The sequence below is a fragment of the Dermacentor andersoni genome, chromosome 10 (genome assembly GCF_023375885.2).
Source record: "Dermacentor andersoni chromosome 10, qqDerAnde1_hic_scaffold, whole genome shotgun sequence".
Taxonomy (NCBI): Eukaryota; Metazoa; Arthropoda; class Arachnida; order Ixodida; family Ixodidae; genus Dermacentor; species Dermacentor andersoni.
The window spans coordinates 19,767,658-19,783,808 of NC_092823.1; the positions used below are offsets into that span (position 1 = coordinate 19,767,658).

At 46.8% G+C, this 16,151-nt stretch overlaps 1 protein-coding gene across 1 annotated transcript in view; it reads right to left on the reverse strand.

Annotated features, from left to right (window-relative positions):
* The window catches only part of LOC126519145 (uncharacterized), a 47,764-nt gene extending 34,058 nt beyond the window's left edge, over positions 1 to 13,706 (reverse strand). The window contains exon 1 of the mRNA XM_055065212.2: positions 13,429 to 13,706. Coding sequence (XP_054921187.2) covers positions 13,429 to 13,636 — 208 coding nt within the window. The 5' untranslated portion in view covers positions 13,637 to 13,706. The remainder of the gene's footprint in view (positions 1 to 13,428) is intronic.
* Positions 13,707 to 16,151: the final 2,445 nt, after the last annotated feature.

Consider the following 16,151-nt stretch of genomic DNA (forward strand, 5'->3'; position numbering starts at 1 on the left):
TAGAGTGCCCGTAAGATTCCGTACCAGTTTGTAGAGATGGGTGTAGATACAGAGCGCGAAACGTCCTTTCACAGGCAGTGGCGCTACTCCCTTTGCCATTGCTTAATGAGCGGTACTCACTTTTGCCATCGTTGAAGGTTGGCGATACAACGCTGACGGATGAGCAAATCTCTATATCTTCGAAGAAAGCCGCGCATATCGAAGTGCCGGTAACACATACAGACGGCTGCATCAGCGGTTCATGAACTCGGCTGCACATATTCATTCTATTTCTTAATATGCCAGTCAAATTTTTTTCATATACTGCACACGTCTTCAATCCACATGATGATGCATTCCGGCATGATTGCAGCAGAGTGCGTTAGCCAAAACTCAGCTGCATTTCCAACAACCGATCGCACAGAGGCTAGGTGGAAATGGTAATGGTTTCGTATACGTCTGCTCTTGCTGAGGCAACATGCGGTGCGCCGCCAAAAGCGCCATCTCGTTTCTCCAAAACAAACTGCTCCGCGAAAAAGGTCAGTAGAGCCTGGAATGCCCTCGCCGAGGCCAACACCACGTCGCTATTGTTCTACTGTATGCTGTAGCGCAGACAGAACGACCCGAGCATAGAAAGCACATCAGACAACACACAACGCCGAAAAACCAGCTGCGAACCGCTCTGAACGTCTGCCGTCACTCCTGGCATTGAAGCTGAGGAAGCGCTATTGCGCACTCCAAAAGAAAGTTGAACTTCAAAGGGTTTTTAAATGGCAAAACAGTCGGATTATTTGCTGCACTTCGGTCAATAATATGCGGCGTAGGCCACAAAACCTGGAAGGAAGGAACCCGATCGGAATATGACTGATGTTATTGGAGTGATGATGATCACAAAAGGTATCTTTATTTATTTATTTTTATTTAAGAATACTGCAGAGTTTCTTGACTCCAAGCCGGAGTAGACACAACTAGAAACACATCAGAAATCCACAACAGCAATAAAAACGAAATACAATAAATCAAGACATGAAACAGTGCATATAACACAATGCAGTAGGCACAAATGGAAATAAATCAGAAATCCAGAACAGCAATAAATAACAATAACAAATACAATAAATCAAGACATAAAACACTGTATGTAACAAAATGCAGCAGGCACAAATAGAGATACATCAGAAATCCACAACAACAGCAATAAAAAGCAAATACAATAAATCAAGACATGAAACACTGCACGTAACACAATGTAAGTGCCCTTTACCCATACGTTTTCAATTTTGTAAGAAACCCTCGACCCTTATACTGTCTACAATATGTTTCGGTAATTTATCCCAGGCGCGTATGGTTTTCGGAAAAAATGAATATTTAAAGGTATCGTTTAGAACATTGTATTCCTGTAACATTTTCCCATTATCAAAACGCGAGCTTGTGCACAGAGTATGAGGAGTAATGAAATTGGAATTGTTGATTTGTATTATGTTGTTATACATTAAGTACAAGTAGTTTAATCTGCATTCGGTACGTCTAGCTTTAAGCGTATCGATATCAAGATAAGCAATAATTTCTGTCACGCTGTCAGTGCGCTTATATCGGTTGCAAATTAATCTAGCCGCGGTTCTCTGAATTCTTTCTTATTTGGCAACGTTTTTTGTCTGTATAAGGGTCCCATATACACGAAGCATACTCAAGACATGGCCGGACCAATGGTCTATCTGCTGCTAATTTTACGTTCATAGGGGCTTTTGAAAGCTTTCGTCCAATGAACCAGAGAGATTTAAAAGCTTTAGTGCAGACTGGATCAATATGAAGGTACCAACTGAGATTTTCTGTTTTTATTAAGGAATGGCTCGAAGGCCTATAATGGGCAATAGGAAGAGGAAGTGGAGGCGTATTCAGAGCCGTCCTAGGAGCTGCGCGTCCTTGGCGAAAGCCAAGAGCGAGTACAGAATGACCCTGTCGGAATCCATCGAGCCAGTTGTGGGTCTAATCCACTCCTCGTAGGACGACACTCGCACCGCCCTCGGGTGGTGGTCCCGCTGCTGAGCGTGTCGCTGGCACTCCCAAAATAGATGGGCTGCGGATGGCCGCGTGGCCATGTCAGAGTCAAGGCACCTGTGTGGCGCCTGGTATACTTCTTGGTCCCCGGAGGCTGTGGGAGGGCCGGGTTCCTGCGATGGAAGGGAGTTGGGCGACGGAGATGGAGGGTCTCTTTCCCGGCGTGGCCAGTATTGCCGCCACCGCTCCAGCACATCCGGTGTCAGGACGAAGCCGTAACGGAGCCTATGCAGCAGCACCTGCCCCGACCTGGGAAGACCCGCGGGAAGTGGGTCTGGATCTGAGGGCACACTCGCACGGGGTTCCCTCTTGCATCGGTTGGCTGCTGCTCTCAAACTCTGTCTGGGTCATACGGGGCTCCATTCGTCGTGAGGGCGCGCACCGCCTCGCGGGCTCTCTCATTTCCCTCGATGCCATGGTGACCAGGGATCCATTGAAGTGTTGCAGTGACCCCGTGGGCCTCCGCACGCCTGAAGGCCTGCTTGACTGGGAGTATTTCCGATCATGCTGTATGGCGCGATTTGCAGGCATGCAGCGCATACTGAGAGTCGGTGTATATATCGATGTGTTTTGCTTTCGTGGTGCTTGAAACTCTATCCAATGCCCAGACTATTGCACGATAATATAATCGTTTGACAGCGATAAAATACTGCACTCGCTAAATGTGGCAATAGCCAGAGCATTTTGCACTGTAATTGTTTCTTTGACGAAACAAATCTTTTTTTTAGATTGAAAACTACAAAGGTAACTAGCAAAGTTTTACACAAAGAAATCAAACAAAAGGAAATCAGAACTGTTTCGTATCTTGTTTATTTTTTATTTAACATAAATAGCATATACAATTGCAAGGTACACATTATCGGGACTCAACAAATTTGTTAGAGGGTCCCTACCGATTGTAATTTGGGAAAAACACTTCTTTTGGCAGTTGCTTTCTTATACTGCAAAATCACATAAAACAGAGATATCTGAAGTAAGTAAAACAAGAAAGTACAGTAGTAGGGAAAATTTCACACTTGATACATTTTTTAACAATTTTCTTTTTTTTTATCATTGACAACATCGGCACAGGAAAAAAAAGTGAGGATGTGTGCAAACATGCGCAATCCTACGCATTGTCAATAAGTGAGTGCTTCAATTGTTTTAGAAATGTATGCCATGTTCTTAGAGTGGTTAGGTTACTATCAGGCCTATCCCAAACTGAGGTGCCTGTAAACTGTAGTGTAGAGCGACTGTAATTAGTTTTTACCTTAGACAATCAAAAACGACAACGAGAAGCGTTCCCAACAATGCGAAGTGAGGGACGGAACGAGACTGTTGTCAAGGCTAGTTTTTCATTAACTATTTGATGCATGACGGAGGCGATGTTGTATGTGGTCAAATCGTAAATGTCGACAACAAATCTTGACAACAAATCTTTGCTAAGCTAATAGACAGTGATCTTTCCAGCTTACCACTTTAGTTAAAACTTCTTTCTGGGTGAGTTGGCGCATACTTCTCATAAAAATAGTGTGGGCCCTTCCTTCTGTGTTCTTCAGCGCTTGCGTCTCGTCCTTGTTACTTTGTGGATGCATGTGTTGGCGCTGTTACAATTTTTATGTCAATTATCACTTTAGCTTTGCACGGAATAGATAGGATCAAGGGAGAGCGCCCACATGTGTTCGCTGAGCGCTCACTAAACATCTCTAGTTTTGTCTGCAATGATAGTAGGGGCTGTGGCTTGCCTTTGGAAGCCGGCAGAAGACGTGCTTGCTTGCGCAGCCGCATCATCAGCAATGGAAAAGTTAAAGAATGAGACAAAGAACGCTTCACTTTCAAAACAAAAGTCTAAGTTTAGGCCACAAGGCAGAGCATCGATTGTGATAGCAAATTAGTAGACAGCTATGCTAAGTAAGGCGAGTGGCCTAATCAATCGTATACACAAGTAAACATTCGCTTACTAAATGAGCAAGCATGGTGTCACGTACACCCAGGAAAACATAAACACATCTCATGCGATGACCGCGGACGCTCTCTGTCAAAACGCTGGCGTGAGCAGGAGCGGCAGCATCGAGCGAATTAACTTTTGTGCTGCCTCACGCTTCAACGTGAACTAAGTGACAAGAACACAGGTCACATGAAGCTATCAGCCCTCGGTGCACCTAGCCTCTGCCCTCATTGGGGGTTGCTTTCAAGATCGGGCAAGCGTGGCCGCGCTCTACGCAGCCGCCGCCTGAGTAGAACGCCATCCCCCCTTCCTTCCCCCGTCGATGCCTTGCACGCGACGGAAGCCGGAGCACTTCCTCCCCGCCTTCCTCTCTTGCGCGCGCGAGATCAAGGCGCCATCCTCGGCTCACACTTACGCGCTTTAACTCGCATAGACAGGACACGGCGCGTGGTCACGATGTTATCGCACTTGGACTTTATACGAAACATCACCGCAACGCCGACGATGACGATGGAAATGGGCCTAGAGTGTCCATATAAATGCTATCGCAATAAAAGAAAGCTGGGAGGGAGCATGATGGCAGGCGGCTAGTCTCGTCAAGCCAGCCTTCTTTGATGGCGCCGCCCCTTTCTCGCCCATGCAATGTGCGCGATAACTGTTGGAGGGCAGCTGGCCGGATTTTAAAAAAAACTTGGGGCCCTGGGCTAATGCGCATGCTGGCCCCTTTTCTCTATACAGACCCCCCCCCCCCCCCCTGCCACCTGCTACGCTACTGGAAATATGCCATGTTTCATTTCAATTCCGCCAAATTAAAAAGAACGAAGTGAGTTCAACGGGATTATTATTATTGTTATTATTATAAGGAAAACAACAAAACTTGCTTGAAACGCGTGCTGTTGTAAACACCAACACATATGTACACTTTGTGATTAATCCGCACTCTACTATCAGCAAAACCTAGGCTTCAAGGAAAACTTTAGTGCACTCAAGACGAACAAGAACGTAGAAAAGACAACGAAGCTAAGATGTCGGTCCTTCTGAAGCTAGGCTTTGTTTGCATCACTAAGCTTAACCCCGTGAGGCGACGCATGGTTGTATCCAAACATTCTTAATTAAAATTCAAGCATCACACTGCAGTAATCGTTATACACGTTAGTCTATATATATGCAATAGATATATAATATACTTAAGGCAATACAAACACCATAAAAATGCACTAGAATACAGATGAAAATTACCAACTGTAATTACAAAACATTATTTGAAAATATTTTCGTTATAGGTAAGACAAGCAAGGACGACACCAAATAAACGTGGCACTATCAAAAACAACAAAAATACAGTTCTTTATAGCTACGCTAAATATCACAAGAAGAACAAACAAGAGATGAACAACGAAGATTTGTATATCTTGAATTACACTGCTCAGCGTTTCAATGGCAACGTGGAGGCTGGGAGGCGACACAACGAACTTATTGGAACTAATTATGTATAGCGCACACAGTCCTCTTTTAAAATGGCATCTTTCGCGCCTTCCCTTTGGCAAAATCAGATACAGTTTGTTCGAAGGATAGATGGCGGAGGAGGTCACTTTCGTTGGACATGATAGCAAGCGAGTTCACCTTGTCGTCAAGGAGGCTCGAACGAAGGTGATTTTTTATCAGCGACAACTTGGAAAACGATTGTTCGGTCTCACAGTTTGCCACGGGTATTCTTAAGTACATTCGCAAAGCAATAGAAAGGTTCGGAAACACATCAATAAGCTTTCTTTCGTGCAGCAACTTCATTATTCCCAGGGGACTCGTGCCCTGGCACAAAGAGTTGTGCAGAAAGTCCGGAAACTGAACGATTTCAGTGGAAAATGCTGGCTCCAAATAATTTTTGTAGGTTTTCACCAACTTCTCAGCCTGCTATGCCAGAGAGGCCTCGCTCCCAACTTGTGTCAGTAATTTCAACAATCCGAACCTTTCGCAGAGTTCAGTGTAGGCAGCCTTTCGCACTCGCAAAACAGAGCCTAGACTGCCAAGTACAACATTGTAGGTCTCTACGATGAGCTTTTTTTTTACCTTGTAGCGCACTATCGCTTTTTCCGTCCGGGTGCTTACTCAAAACGATGCGTTTGCCCTCATTCTGATAACATTGATTGGTACTTAGCGTGCGTGCTCTCTCTTCGAAGGTATCAAAGGGAGGTCGCAATAAATTAACAAAGCCTCCTAGAGAGCTCAGCATGTCTATAGCAGTTGAAATATCTAGGTCTGGTTTCTGAAGTGCTGCGATCGTTTTGTCAAAGGACTCCAAGATTTCACTCCAGAAAATCGCCATGAATGCAGTCCCTAGTATTGTCATTTTCTTGAAGAGAGAGGGCGCTTCGTTCCTAGTGTCACTGTTTTCTTCCTCGTTCTTTGAGATAGCTTCAAGGCCACACAAGACTGCATTGAAATTTTTCAGAATGGCCTTACATGATTCAGCTTGTCTTGACCACCTAGTCTCAGAGAGATTTTTCAAAGCAAGCCGCCGGCCAGTTCCGCCCATGCTGTCCAAACGATACCTCCATCGCTTAGCTGAGGCAGAAAAGAACACATACAGTGTCTGAAAACAGTGAAAAATTTGACTGCCTCAAGGCAACTGTCAACCCTACACGCGCCAACTTAGTTCAGTGAATGACCAGCACAAGGGACGTAGACAGCCAATTCCTTCAGGTGTTTGATTTGAGCTTGCAGTCCTTTGTATTTTCCTTACATATTACTCGCATGATCATAAGCTTGGCCACTACAATCATCAATAGAGATGCCATTGGTTGTCAAGAGGGACATCACGGTATCGAAAAGATACAAGCCGGTATGTCATTCAATTGGAACAAATCCAAGAAAGCGTTCGTGCACTTTCCCTTTTAAATAGTATCGTAACACAACTGACAGCTGATCAACGTGACTCAGGTCTGGAGTCGAATCAACAATTAAAGATAAGAATTTGCGCGTTTCACTTCGTCAACGAGATGCTCCTTGACAGCCTTTGCCATATGGTCGATAAATTCATCACAAATTGTTTTTGACAGACACGATGGCTGACCTTTTCCTTTGTTCCCGTAGCGTTTGCTGTGCTCCTCTAGGAAGGGATCAAACTTGGCAATGGCCTCAAGCACTCCCATATAATTGCCATTTCTCAGTAAACCAAAAATCTCCTCGCTGTCCCTAAATGCTAAGTTTCGCTCAGCTAGAAGCTTAACAACAACGACTATGTGCTTCAATACCTCTTCCAGTAAGTGGACTCAGTGACAAGCTGCTTAACCAGCTCTTTGTCAATTGTGCTGCTCGAGTTAGAGCGGGCGAGCCATGCTGCTACGTAGTTCCGGTGCTCGACGCTATTTTTATGTGCGGAAATCTTTTCTTCTGTTCTTTTTCAATCAGAAGAGCCGTGCGTGGTGAAAGCACTGGGGTTGTTCGAAATCGAAAATAGTTTGCACATGAAACAGTAAACGTAACCTTTGGACTCCGAGTACATTAACCAGTGTCGCTCGTACGCCTCCGCATTTACAGCCTTTCGCACGAAAAGATGAGGTGACATATAGCGTTTCTGAGTTTTGTATTGCCTTTCGGAAGACGGAACATTTTCTGCCCGATTTTGAAAATACAATGGCCCTTTCTCAAGGCATACAATCCGAAAGCTGTCAGCAATAACGTCCGGCCACTTAGCAGGGTAACTTCGGAGAATCTCGCAACGTACCTCTTGCTTCGGGGGTGTTTGTAGTTCCCTAATGTCGCAACGAGAAGCCGTCTCATTCGTCCTCTCGAGGCACACTTTGTGGGTGGGAACATGATTATTTGAAGCCAAACTAACAGGAAACAAGTGAGTCGGTTCTTGGAGTGTTGTTTCCTGGCGCTCGTCAGTAGAAGGAGGCTCATCAGGGAGGTTTGGCACCTGTTAATCAGCAGTAGTAGAAATCGGGCCTGGCGGACCGGACACCTGGAGCTCTGTGGCAGGGGCCCAAGCGAATAGCATAGACGTTGCTGACTCAGGAACAGGACAGGGCTCGGTTAGCGTCGGTTGCTCAGAAATATGGACTACCGAGGTTGGCACCGTTTTCACAGGATCCAGACAACCAAGATGAGTCAAGCCTTGCTTCTTGCCAGCAAACCGTGGTGATGGAGTTGACAAGTCCTCCACAGAAGCACAGTCGGTACTATTGGGAGTTTGACACGGACTCTGGGTAGAGCTGTCGTACTGCTCCGCGGAAGCAGCATTCAGTAGGTACTTTGTCATCTTTGGTAGCTTCTTTTCACGCTCTTCTCTTTCTAACTTCGCCTTTCATTTACACGCACCACTTTGATGCTTCCGACCGAGTATTTTGGCATGGATGGATGCTAATTGTTCATCGAGCACCTCGTCAGTCCGACGCGACCTCAGGTGTCCAACAATGGCCGTCCCGATGAATGGCGCACGCTGCCCGGATGGTCCGTGGCTGGCCGAGAGTGGTGCGTCCCCCGGGAGCTCCTCAGCGGGCGGGCATATGCAAGCTTAGTCGGCGGCTCGGGGCCGAATCGCAGCCCACGATCAATTTTCTTTTTATAGACGCTCGCCGCGTCTGTCTGTTACTAGCGCCAAAGCAGGCGTTCACATACGCATAGAGTTCCTTCTACAAATTCCCTCCTTCACCCGCTCGGGTCTCGTCTTCCTATTGGCTAGGAGCAATTGTCTGTTCTGGGAGGTTGTCGATTTTTCTTTCGCCCCATCGACGCCGAGCGCGAGAACGAAGAGGAGAGGGCGACTCCTAGCGTGGGTGAAGTTAGGTGCCTTCCGTCACCTCTGAGTCATCTTTTCCTACTTCGTTCTGGAAAGTTCGGCGGCCAGTCTGACCTACTTTTTCCGTCGAGCGCGCGTGAGGGTGCGCAGCCACTAGGCAGTAATGGGCCCTGGAGACAAGCGTTTGTGTCCAGCTCTCCAACTTCCCCCTTCACTCTTCCACAACCCTAGCCTTAACAGAGAACAATCCATGCCGCACGCTACGCGGACAAAAGCCCGTGTGACGTCTTCTTTCCTTTCCCGCCTAGACTCTGCCATCAGACTCATCATCATCTGCTATAGGACTTTCCCCCCCCCTCCTCTTAATCAAGCGCTGGAGAGCAGGCGCTCTACGGTTTCCGGACCGCTTCAAGACGCTGTTTTAACGTGATAGCGTTAAGGAGCCCGTGTCGTAGAGAATCCGGTGTCGGCATGCCGCGTCTGCGTCCGGCTTCGAACGTCGTTTTGGCAAAAGATTTCCACACCGCACCCCCCCCCCCCCCCTCCAAATTCAGGCCCTCCATGCGAGGCAAGGAATTTTCCGAACTATTTGAATTTATCATGCAAAATGTGTGGAAAAATCTTAAGCTAGGACTTACACACAACCTATAGGCATGATAGCTCTCGGATTGTAATTTGACTATAGGAGAAAGCATCATTCTGTTACGCGAAAATTCAAAGAAACCCCTTCACACACACAGACCGGCTGCGGCGTCCGCTATTTGAGCGCGCCGGTGCGATGGGTGTCTTGGGAGCCACGGAGCGGTGCGCCCGGTTCCTTGCAATACCTCCAGCTGGCGCTCGCCTCCGTCGCATTGCGCTCCACGCAAGAGGCCTTGTCTCTACCAGAAAGCTCGCCTTCGTGCATAGCGTTCGTGGCTAGCGTTCGTGGCTAGGAAGCGTGAGAAGCAGTCAGGGATCTTTGAATGCTAGCGCGTCCTGCTCTTAAAGGTGAAGCTTAAGCGTCCCCCAAATTTTTGTAGCCGGTGGCTGTTAGTGGCGCCCTCGTCACGATCGAGCCTCGCCACACGCTATCCGGTCTACTCTCTCGCGTACAAGTCTGCGTGCGCAGCGGCTAAACCTTACGGATTGCGCGTCACGTGGTGAGTGTGGTACAAATGTGTTTAATAGTTGGTGTGTTTGTTTCTGACAAAGCTTCAGCAAGCGACAGCCAGGCCGAGTAAAGCTTTCTTATCCTTATTCTGGTTATTGATACCGTGTGAGCCAGGCTGGGTAGAATTTTGAATGACTAGAAGAATATTGAGTGTATAATGAAGGGACCTCGACTGAGGAGAACTTTCGCGAGTTTCTGTCTGAGTGACCCAGCCTGAGCAGAATCCCAATGAGTCTTCGTCCGGGCGAGCCCGGCTGAGTAGAACTTTTGGTGAGTCTGAGTCCGAGTGAACGCTAAGTGAAAAATATAACTTGTGGGTTATTCTGAATGAGTATTGTTGGCTTTGCCGAACTATAAAAATAGTTGCAAGTTGTTACCACTATGCCCAGCCAGATGTATTCCAAGAACTCACTGATACGAGAAGCGTTCCTTTATATCCTTCAGGGAAAATTTCTAATGCATTCCCACACATATGTGTCACACATATGCATAGGGGACACATACCAGCCCACCTCTGGAGCATACCAGCCAATCACCTCTGTTGGCTTCATCAGCTTCAATCCGAAGTTTCTGCGTGCTGTAGTTCAAATTTTTCACATCCAAAGGAATACTAGTGATTTGTATCTGTATATGTGGCATTATTGAGAATGCGCTAAATATTGCCTTCTGAAAATTTGATCGAGCATTGAAACAAAAAGTCGCAGTCTCGCCCGAAAGGTTAAGCATCCACTGCGATAGGACATTAGCATACAGCTGTAAGAAGTTAGGATATTGGTTTTATCGACCGTATAAATCTTGGAAACATTCGCTTACTGACTGAATTAACATGCACTGTGTGAGCGTCCACAAGCCAGCATGAACACATCCCACTCCATGAACGGGGACACTCGCTGTCAAAAAACGCTGGTGTGTGCAAGCGTGTCAGCAGCAGCGAGCGAAGTGACCTTCGTGCTGTCTATCGCTTCAACGCCGCGGCGTCGAGAACGCAGTGCGCACAAAGGTATGAGCCCTCTGTGGATCTCTTTCAATATAGGGCGCGCGCGGCCGTCCAAAGTACGCACTTGTTGGCGGAGTCGGAGCCGGCCGCCTTCCCTCCCGCGCTGCCTACCCGCTTTCATCCATACACGGCGCGCTAGATTGAGCCGCGTTCGTCAGTTCGTCTTGCGCCCGGTCGCGAAATGCGCAGTTGCTGCAGGAACAACGCCGCCGCCCCTCTCCCTACCTCGCATCCTGCCACAACCTTTGGCGCGATGGAAGGCGGCGCGTTTGCTCTCCGCTTTCCTTCTTCGCGCGTGCCGGCTTGAGCCGCGATCATCGGCTTCCCTCGCGTTCTGACACTCGCACATACAGCATACGACGCGCGGCGATGATGATATCGGCATTAAAATTTATCCAGAACATTACGAGGACGGCGACGCCGACGGCAAAGATGCGGTTGGACTGTCCGTATAATTTGTATCGCAATAAAAAAAACAATTACGAAGGCACTTAAGTCTCGTTACGTGCATAGGATGTGAAAGCAGTATGACTTTTCCGCGAGATACGTTTTACTTGGCCATGTACTCGCATTGGGCAAAGTCAGTTTTCAGGGATGTCCAAGTCAATTTTGGGAGTGGGCCAGGATGGTTTTGAACGTGGGTCATATAAATTTTCGAATTGGCCGAAGTCAATTTGCTGTGTGTGGGCCACGGCGTCCGTCCGACGCGTGGCTGCGCACCGTGGGATCTCACAGTGCGAATCGCAACAGGTCCAGCGCCGGGAACGTGACGTCATCACTCGGCTACGTAGGTTTCCTTGCCATCGGTTGTTAACGCCAGATGCTATTTTCCGTCTCATGGGCCATATAAGTCCTTCGCCTTAATAAAAGTAACTACAGGCTGGACGTTGCCTAAAAATGACAGCATGCCATAAGTAAGGAAGACAAAGCAATTATGTAAAATAAAAAATAGTGAAGATACCTTTACCTATGGAACATCAGAAAAAGAGCTGCCGCTTGACAGAAGCCTACATCTGTCGGCAGGATACTGTGCTTTAAAAGAAGCGAAATTAACAAAATGGCAGCAGCCGCTTCAATTGAATCAGTCGATCAAGCCGAATAAACTTGAAATGGCAATAAATGTAATCAAAGCACTGAAGTCAGCATAAACAATATAGATAATATCCAGTGTCATTGCGGAGATAATCAAGCAATGAAGCAAGCATGAAGTATGTATATAATTTCTAGTGTTCTTGAGTAAATATAGTCGCGCATGAAATAAATAATGCTGGTCCACGTTAAGCTCAATATCCAACAGTTCATGTTTTGCATGACTGTAGAGACAATATCAGATTCTTTCCCGCCATTGAGGTGGCTGCGCTGCCAGTGAAATTGACCAGAAGAATCGGGCCGCCGATATGTACGACACAAAGGTAACGTCCAAAAAACAAGCGGCGTTTCTGTTAAATCAGTAATGCGCTACTCCGTTTAGTAGAGGAAGTTTCTGGAGAGGAAAAAAACGTCATCCACCCGACACTTGAAGAGAGTTGAAAAAGAGTTAAGCAGAAAAGTCAGCCTCGTGGTTAAAGTGATACGCATCTTGATTCGTTGACAAATCCGTGACCGAAACCTTTGTGGGGCGGTTGGCCTACACTTTGAGCTAATCGGAAGTTTTCTGAAGGCTGGCAGACTGTGCTTACTGAATACAAGCTAAAATAAGCGACCCGCTGTCCCTGCCCTGCGAAAGGGAACGTCCAGAGGAACTGTTGCACAACCATCACTACAAGTGCTGAAGGGGGTATACAATGCTTTATTGATGGTTCGGGTGCTTGTTCTGAGGTTGTTTTTTTATTGAAACGTATGCTGTTCTGTGTTTTATGGGTGATTTCAAATAATCTATGCACTGTTCATATCACTTTGCTGAGCGCTTGTAGCCTCTAGCTTAAGGGGGTATGAGCCATTGGATTTATAGCTTGCTGTTGTGGGTATGATCCATTGCATTTTCGATTGCTTATCGGGTATGAGCCACCGGCGATTGTTACAGATGCTTGTTTTGAGCTCGTTCTTTATCGAAGCGTACGCTGTTCTGTACGTTGTATGCGTGATTGTAATGAACGTATGCACTGTTCGTGTCACTCTGCTGAGCGTTCGTAGCCTCTGCATTAAGTGAAGGATGAGCCACTGCATTTTTGCTTTTTTAGAGCTTTAAGAGCCATTGGTGACGATAATACTTTTTCTTCATGGCTGGACATGAAAAATACCGACCGCCGAGTGGCTTACAGCTTCGCTCTAACAACCCATAACCAGGACGCTGAAATATGTTTAGCACCATAGTATTCTGACGCTGCAACATGGGCTGGCAGCTACACTTCACCCGGAACGTTGGTTGTTTTGGGGCAGAGGTAGCATCTGAATATTGCTGGGTATTATAGATGCTTATAGACATATGCCAAAATGCATTACTGATCGTCAAACTTACGCTGCAGGGAGTGCAGTGCAGCTTCTAGAAAAATGCTGTTTTAGACGACGATTGCCTGAAATCATACTTGCCTTATGCTGGGATACAAATTTTTTTGTCGATTACTGTTACGTACCTGACAGATGCTCGCTGGCTACCAATATGCTGTCTGGCCAAGACGCTGCTCCGTGGTCGGCGTTGAACTTCTCCATGTAGAGGACGTACAGGTACCCCCTGCTGGACTCAAGCAATGAGGCTGCAAATGTTACGCAACCCGCTACAACCGGTATAATCCAGCATCGATCCGTCAAGTAGCTTGAAGCTCGGCAGCCTGAAGATTCCATTTGTTCTCAACACCAGCCAGTGAGTTCCTGCGAGTGTTGCTGTGGACGAATCACAATGCTCTGAACCCTATTTTAAACGAAACCACTTACAAGAATCGCGTAAATGCTAAACTTCAAAAATGGCCCTTTGACTATAGCGGCCACCTAGTTCCTAGAGCGGCGAAATGAAGTCAACGATGAGAGAAGATGTGCCTATTCTGTATCTGTTGAGCGTGGTAAAAAATGAATAAGAAAAGAACTGTGCTAGCTCGCTGCGCAAATTTTTCAGATATACCTGTGTCACAGCACCAGGTGCGTGCAGCAGCGATGTTTAAAAAAAGAGTGTTTTGCAGCTTTACGAAGAACAATAAGCAGCTGTTCCCCCGAGGTTACATTGACGGTGGGCGCAGCACCCGCTTCTAAGCTTACAGGTACAGTTGGGAATATCAACAACGCTCAAAAATCGGAAAGGTAAAGTCGGCGCCTATTCGCACAGCTGCTTGCGCCATAGTACGCATAGCGGTGGCTGCTATGTCATGAAAGTAACAATGTCGTTTTGAAACAATGCCTACAAAGGAAAATCAGCTTCTTTTGAAGCATATGCATATGTGTGTATACGGCAGCAAATTTATGATTTACTGACATTCTTTAGACATACTTCTAAGACAACGTTCTACGTCAATATTCTAGTAGAGCGTTCTATGTGAAAGTAAGCAGTAAGGTTGAGCGTCATTTGCGCGTTTCATTATTGCTTTACTGCTCTGGTCAGTGGCCCAAAAGAAAGTTAGTCGTGCTACAGTTGTAAATAGAGAGGCGTGCCTGGGATTGGACATAATAGGGCCCACACTGTTTTTTTTTTTTTTTTTGCTGCTAACTGACACTACTGGAACCTACCAACGACTCAAGGTTATGTATATAATCTGCATTAAATGCAAAAACAGGCAATAGAAAAGATGTTTTATTGGTTTGAACACTGATCTGCTATGCAGGAAGGCCAAGTTTCATCGTACACGTGCATTTTTTATTCAGGATTACCTGCCCCAAAATGCCTGGCGTAAGGCAAAGATCACTTCGCATTAGGAAGGCACAAACAATAAATAGCATTTCCCTCGCGATCATTACAACCAGCAGCGGCTTTCTGTACAATTGTCCATTGTGAGTACAGGCCCCTGCAGTCTTGGCCGATGGGATACGGAGCAAGAAAAACAAGAAATGGAGTCAGAAGAAAGAGATTGTTCTGGGGCCCACTATTACGCTGTCAGATATGTTACGTTGACACCCGCAAATCATGGATAAGTTATTGACCATTTTGTTTTTACTAATACGGAGGAGATGGCTACATTGGTGGTTGACTGAAAGCTGATTATCTCAGCTTAAGGGCGAAAAAAAAAGAAACGGAGAGGAGTTAAAACACCTGTGAAAAACAGCCCTCACCTTATTAGTCGCTTCCTGTTTCTTTATGGCAACGCATTGTCACGAGCTATCGTAACAAAGGGAAGAAGGGGTGCGCATGACAACAAAGACGAGAAGTGGACAAAGAGAACGACGTTCGGCGGACTACTTTTGGACCGGTCCCGAAAAACGCTAACCGTTTCCGTTGATCTGCCTTGCATATTTAAGTAAACGCTTCGCCCATAACATTTGGTGCAGCTGTGCGGGGTAACTCCCACTACAGACAACGGAGCCGTCAGTAAGAGATCTTCGTAGAAGCCACCACCTTGCCGGACTTCTGCCCTCGACCACCACCATGCCAGAGTGGGCACGGAGGAGCAGCCAAAATGCGCTCGCCGCTCAATGTCTCCTTCTTCTATGTGCAGATTTTCTTCTTTGGCGGATCGCTAGGCTCGGTACCACAAGCTGCTGATTACCAGATATAGTCAGCACGAGTGCTTCCATCTTCGACATCAGCCGAGCAGTGTGGGTTCTGCTGTCGTCATCGCCATGAGACCGGCCACGCCTCCCTCTTCAACACGTCACACGCAACGTCACAACGGTGCCACTACTTAAAGGACTGGCACGGCCTAGCCGCCTTCAGTGGGCACGGAGGAGCAGCCAAAATGCGCTCGCCGCTCAATGTCTCCTTCTTCTATGTGCAGGTTAGTGGCAGTCCGTCACTGCATTGCAAGCGTTCAAATAACGTCTTTTTGCTGCACCTGCCGTGCCCGAGTGTGTTATATACCATTTTTTTGTGATTGTGCGCACGTTTCTAAACTGCTCGTTCTCTGCGGGGATGTAGAGATGAATCCTGGGCCTGATGATGTAACTAGCCCAGTCCTTGCTGCCATTGCTGCTTTATCCGCTTTAGCTGAGTCCCGTCATGAAGACGTAATGCGTTCCTTTTCGGAACTTAAAGCAACCCAAGAAGCCCTCACTCACAAAGTGTCGGACCTGTCAACCAGATTGCTAACCCTTGAAACATTTGTGGAAACACTTCAATCTTCCACGCCTCCCACGGACATATCCAAAATAGTTACTACTGCCATTAGTACCGAAAACTCTGAATTAAAATCAAGGCTTGACGACTTGGAGGATCGAT